This window comes from Parasteatoda tepidariorum, chromosome 7, assembly GCF_043381705.1.
Source record: "Parasteatoda tepidariorum isolate YZ-2023 chromosome 7, CAS_Ptep_4.0, whole genome shotgun sequence".
Taxonomy (NCBI): Eukaryota; Metazoa; Arthropoda; class Arachnida; order Araneae; family Theridiidae; genus Parasteatoda; species Parasteatoda tepidariorum.
Window position 1 is genome coordinate 61,379,650 of NC_092210.1, and position 6,625 is coordinate 61,386,274.

At 25.6% G+C, this 6,625-nt stretch overlaps 1 protein-coding gene across 2 annotated transcripts in view; it reads left to right on the forward strand.

Annotated features, from left to right (window-relative positions):
- Positions 1-6,338, forward strand: part of LOC107446317 (ribosome assembly protein METTL17, mitochondrial) — a 30,995-nt gene extending 24,657 nt beyond the window's left edge. For both annotated transcript variants that reach the window (XM_016060929.3, XM_043054007.2), the window contains 3 exons: positions 980-1,043; positions 4,412-4,535; positions 6,018-6,338. In XM_016060929.3, coding sequence (XP_015916415.1) covers positions 980-1,043; positions 4,412-4,535; positions 6,018-6,165 — 336 coding nt within the window. In that variant the 3' untranslated portion in view covers positions 6,166-6,338. The remainder of the gene's footprint in view (positions 1-979; positions 1,044-4,411; positions 4,536-6,017) is intronic.
- The last annotated feature ends 287 nt before the right edge of the window (positions 6,339-6,625 follow it).

Below are 6,625 nucleotides of genomic sequence, written 5' to 3' on the forward strand. Positions count from 1 at the left end.
AATGTTTATCAACCCAAAACAGGAAGGAAATGGCCAATTTTTTAACATTTAAACTAACAAATTTGTTTTTACTGAAAATGACAATGTATTTCATTATAATTGCATGAGTAGGCATCTAATGTAGGTAATAAAATGCAGGTAAATAAAGTATTATATTTAAATTTCATAATTATGAAACTTAAATATTAAATTTCAGAAGTATTGAAGAAAAACATGATTTTACTTGTTTTTTATAATTATTCATTGAATTAGTTTAGCAGTGGTTACCACATTACTGAATTCTGCATAATATCAAAATTATACTTTCCTTCATAATGCGATCTATTTCAGTTAAAACCTTTTTTTAAATTTGTAACAAAATTGTTCAGAACTGTTCAATGTCTAATGAAGGTTTTTAAAAGAGAAAATTTAACCACATTACTGAATTCTGCATAATATGAAAATTATACTTCCTTCATAATTCCTATTTCAGTTAAAACCTTTTTTTAAGTTTGTAACAAAATTGTTGAGAACTGTTCAATGACTAATAAAAGTTTTTAAAAGAGAAAATTTGAAATTGCATTAAATTTATTATTATTATTTTTTTTAGCAGATGGGTTATAAACAAAAGTATATGCATGCCTACATATCAGAGGTGCTAAATTACATAGCTTTGTGAAAATAAATTTTGTAGTAATAGCAATTTGTGTTTTAGATTCTTGATTTCGAAAATTTGATTAAAAAATATTTTGCCTGCCACTACATGTAAATATTTCAAAAGTTCATATTAATGGCCGCTTTGTCACTGTTATTTTATGTTAATTGTTGGCAAAAATTGCTAAATTTCCTCAAGTTTTAATTTTTTTTCCTCTACCTCTTTATAAAAATTTATGTTCAAAGCAGACTAGTTGGCACCCTTGATATACCGGCACATCCTTGATATATGAGAATTAAATTTTAATGAACTAATTCAGATTTGGTATTTTAAATTTTCTTATAGCGCCAAGTGTTCAATAAAGATTTTATTTCCTATGTTGTACTGAAGAAAGGTCGTCGTCCCCCAGGTAAGATTTCTATTTAAAAATTAAATTTTATTCTTTGTATCTTAAAGGTTTATTGGTGAATATTAATTATTGAAGTTTTGGTTTGTAGGGAAGACTTTGCTAAATAATATTCCATATGTTCAAAAATGAGTTCTTTTTTTGATAATTTGAATGTCTTAGGCATGAATTGTCCAGGTAACTTTACATAGAAATTTCATAATGTTAAACAACATTCTATTAAATAAATTCATTAATGGTTTTGTTAAAAGCTAGAAATATGAATTGATGTTCAAAAATGTTTATAATCTTAATGATTTAAGAAATTATTTTTTAAAAGAAAGAAGACAAAATAATTTGAATTTTTTATTGAAAAAGCACTGACAACAAGAAAAATTAATGATATTACAACTTTATAAGTTTTTAAAAAATAGATTTAGTGTCCAATAATTGATTGAAACAAGCATGTGGTATAGAGCAAAATTAATGATTGTTACTGGGCAATTAAGTATTAAAAATGTCTATTAAAAAATAGTAACTTTGAAAAACTTGATCGCCACTTTTTTTTAAAAAAAAAATGCAAACCATGTACTCCAAAACAAGAGCTTTTTATTTCTTGTATTATTACAGGCAAAAGCTGAAATCTTATCAGGCTATAGACTCTTTTTTTACTTCATTTATAGTCAGTCAATACTGTTTAGTTTTATTCGTTTTAAAGATTAGTAAGTTTGGCAGAATTAGTAAGTTAGATAAGTAATTTTGGCATAATTAGTAGGTATGGCATTTTTATGGATATTTAAACATATTCTAAAAAATATTTTATTTAATGCTCATTTCTATTTTCATAGCCATATTTTGATGAGATTTCTTTCAAAGTAAAAAAAATAATTTTTTTATAGGTTAGATGGTTTTTATATTATCTTTTTTCTCTCGAATATTTCACTTGTTAAGGTTTACTTTAAATTTCTTTCGTTCAACTTATTTTTAGTTTTTTTAAAAAAATCATAGAATTGTAAGTAGCTTTATTTTATGCTGCATCAAAATTTCAAGGCGAGTGAATTTGATTATGAGAGGTTAACATTTAAAATGATAATTAACATAATAAGGTTATCATATTTTTGGAAATGCTTGCTGACAATAATGATATCAACAGTTTATTTTAATTATTTGATTTTTTCAATTTTTCACATGTTTTCAGGAGTGAGCACTACTACCAAATGCCACTACAAACCAGTCACAAAGATGATTCACAACTATATCACAAACTTGTGATATAGTTGTGAATCATCATATTACTACTAATATTTTAATAAATTTTAGTGTTGGTCATGAATTTCACTTGGAATTTTAGATTATCTCTCCAAAAAGATTGGCCACTCTTTATTTGAACATTATCAGTGTCTAATTAGCTTTTGGCATTTCATTATTGTCATAGATTCCATTTTCTATGAATGTAAATTGTCTTTTCCTTTTAAATTCCTTAAAAAAAATAATAAATGACAGTTTTTTTTAGTGTGTTCTATTCGTAATTGAAAAACTATCTATATATATATATTTCTTACACGGCGACAAAAAAAAGCCTCATTACAACTCCCTGAATGGCAACGCTAGAAAATCGACCAATGATTGCCGCTAAAAATGTCACATGCCAAATCTAGCCGAGGTGGCTCAACATATAGCGCTTTTAAAAACGGAAACTGAAATAACCTTAAGCTAGGCAGAAGTGAATAGTCTTTGTCGATAGATCTCTATTTTAGTATTTTGTCGAAAGCGCTTTTTTTCACGAATTTATATATTAAGAATTTATTTGACGATTTTTGATTTATATCATGAATTTATTTGTATTATTATTGTTATTAGTTATTCATTGAAAAATGAGTCTCGGTCGTGCTGTTACGCTTAAGATTTTATACTATAGCACATTTCTAATAGGTTTAACTATTTACATGCCATTTATTTGAATTCAAATTAATTTTAATGACTTAGTATTTAATAAAAAGATGTAATTTTTTTTTAAAAAAAATTTGTTATATGGATTTGAATGATTGTTTTGAATTCTTAGAATTTTGTGTATTTGCAATGTACCTAAGTTAGTAGCGAGCAAAGTGAGCTTGGTTTGCGAAGCAAACCATATAAGATTGTGCAGCAATTTTTGGGAGTTGGCGAGCAGGGGGCGCAGCCCACTAGTTTATTAAATTATTCACTAGTTAAAGTTTATTATTATTAGTAGTTTTTTTTATGAAGTTAAAAATAATCAATATTAATTGACACTACACAATCATGCACAAATCTGAAATGTGTATTTCAACATTATTGAACATATCGAGCAATTTCATTTCTTTTATACATGATTAAGTATTCAAACTACTTCAAAAAATTAACAAACTTTCCATTGCAAATAATGCCGTTGAGTGTAGCTAACAAGTTAAGACCTACACCAATCAAGCATTTATTTTGATGAATTAATACAAAATTTATAAAAAAAATCATTTAATCACTGTTGACTTTACATTAATTTGGTTTACAGAAACCCATCTTATAAGCATTACTATAAAAACATGGATTCATATAGTTTTAAAAAATACTAATTTGGTGACTTATCCCAGTATGCCATCCATGTTGATTTTATTTATATTAAAATAAAGATTTAACTAGCATAAAGATTTAAAGCTACTTATAAAAGATTTCCAGTGAAACTTGTGTTTGAAAAAAAAAGTTGTAAGCTAGGAAGCATTATTTAGCTTTATGCACTGTGGCAATTAGGATAGAATCCAAAAGTCCCCCTTGCGCCCGCTGCCCAGGTTTTAGGAAACTGACAATAAAAATATCTCAATGACCATTGTGTTAATTAGAAATTATGAACACATTCAATGAAACTCTGGTCATTCGGAAAATTTTCTGGATAATTTTTAGAATATAAAAAATTAAGAAATATCAATCCAATGTGCAGTATCCGGGAGTTATATTTAAAAGATTAGAAAATATTCATTGATCCAAATTTAAAGAAAACATTATAAAAATGTAAGTAAATTGTATTTGCACTAAATTTAATACATTATAAGCAAGTTGCCTTCCTCTCTTACTAAATAGTTTGACATTATAAGCTTATTCAATTATACTAACTCTAGTTTTACTAAAATGGCTAATTTGTGTTCAACTGTACTCCTTTTAAATTGGCTGTTAATGTTTTATGACCATTATTATGTGCAATGAATGAGTTGTTTTCGTTGTATAAATTTGAATCGTGTATAAATTTGATTTGTGTGCAAATGAAACGTTACGAATATAAATTCTGATTTTGTAGTTAGTTTCATTTAAAGGAATTGTAAATTAGTATTATGACTTCGGATAATGCTGTTTCTTATTGATTGGTATTTAATGATTTTTTGTAGATGATAATACATGGCCCCGGATTGTAAGACCAGTATTAAAAAAGTCTAAACATGTTCACTGCCGTTTATGTTGTGATGATGGACAACTGCATGAAACCATTGTAACAAAAGCTAGGCATGGAAGGTAAACTATTCTTTTATTTTTACGGGGGGGGGGGAATCTAAAATATTATTTATTTTCTATTACATAATAAAACAAAACTTAACTATTACAGTTAGCTTAAAATTTATTATTTTTATAGACATAGTAGATTTGAAATATTAAACAGTATTAAGTGTTAAAGGTCAGGTCATAATCTAAATAGGTTATAAACTATAAGATGTTTTTAGACCTTTTATTTCAACCTTTTTTTTTTTCTTTATTGGACTCATAGGAATGCTCATCACTCTTTGCATTCCTTAGAACAACGTGCGGGGAAAAAAAGGTTTTTTTTCTTGTTTTTAGATTTTCTGTGCTAAGATATCATTTTAATAGTTAAATGTGTAGGCCTTAAATGTTAAAAAAATATATTATCAGATAAATCAGAAGTTATTACTTTTTGAAATTTATAACTCTTTTTGGCAGATTTTTTTTTAAACCCTCAAAATCTAGAAAACACCATCCCAATGGTCTCATCGAAAACAGTCCTCTTTCATTTATAGTGTATTTTGTCATACATATAACACTGTTTGATAAAACACTTTTATATCTAATTTTAAAACTTGTTTACCTAATGATTATTACCTGCAAAAATAATTGTTCATAATTTAGTTTTCTATTTAAAGACAATCAGAAATAAAATTGAATTTTAGGTAAAAAAAAAATTTTGCATCATCTTGGCACTATTTTGTTCAAAATTATTAACAATTCCAAACCAGTAAAATTTTTAAGAGAAGTTATATTTTGGATTTTTTTTTTCAACCAATTTTCTTAAAATTTAAATTTTTTTTAATGCATGTATTAGTAGGCCAAAATTATTTGAATAGTAAGATGCTTAAATTTTTAGGCTATCATTTAAAATGACAAAATTTTATAGAACTCATTCTGGTAGTTTCTGAGTTATGAAATTTAAAAAAAAAGTAATGTTTTTAAATTCTCAAAAACTTATTTTTGTTTTAAAGTTACTGTCTAATGTAAAAATTTTTGTAAATTAATAATGAAATAATTCTAAAAATATGTAGTAATCTTAAGATAAATAAGATGTAAAAGTTTTTGATTCACTTAAATAGTGTCGGAGCTACACAACAAATAAAAATATTATGGGTTTATAAACTTCTGACCGCTGCCATGACCAAACTATCAGGATCATGTATATCTTTGTGTATATGTATCATAACCTTAAATAGTTTTATTTTTATTTGTACTAACCTATACACAACTGATGGTTATACTAAATTTCCTTAAAATCTGTCCAATGGTTTAGGAAATAATCAACCAAATCTGAATTTTATTTTTATTAATTTTGAACACTAGAGTATATTAGAGAAAAAAGTTTTTATTATTACAATATTATGCTAGAATGCTTATTGGAAGTATAAAGCTTTAATTCAATTTGTCAGTTTATTCTAATTAAAGACATAGATTTTTATAAATGCATTTATTCTTATCGAAAGTCTACTCCTTTAGGCATGCCTACAGGGCAGCAAGATCCAGTTCATTAGGTGATTTGCTTCCGGCAAATATTCAGTTATCAACAGATGAAGTTAAATTTCCAGAAGAAATTTTTAAAGACAGTGGTTACTTTGAAAGTGATGATGAAGAAAATAAAACATAACAGTTTAATGTTATAAGTAAAAAGAAAACTATCACACTCTTATTAATCATACCATACTTAAAGTTTTAAAAAGACTTACCAAATTTTTGGTCCAGAACTTGAAGTTGTATGACATTTTATAAATATGTAAAATATTGTTTATAAAAGAAAAAAAAAAGAGATGAAATCTTCAATATGTACAGTTGTGTTCTTAATAAGAATGAAATTTGAAAAACATAGATTATCATAGGTTACTACACTAATAATTCAATAAGTAATGTCATAAATAATCTTCATTATAGACAGTGTTATCAGTAAAATGTATAAATCCCATTCTGCAAAAAAAAAATTTAAATCTTTTTCCAAAATTGGATGAGAAAAGTAATAAAAAATAAGTAACAGATTTCTTTTTTAAGAATTAATTTGTATGTTGTATAGATTTTATTAATGGGATAAATATACAATATTCATTAATTTTAAA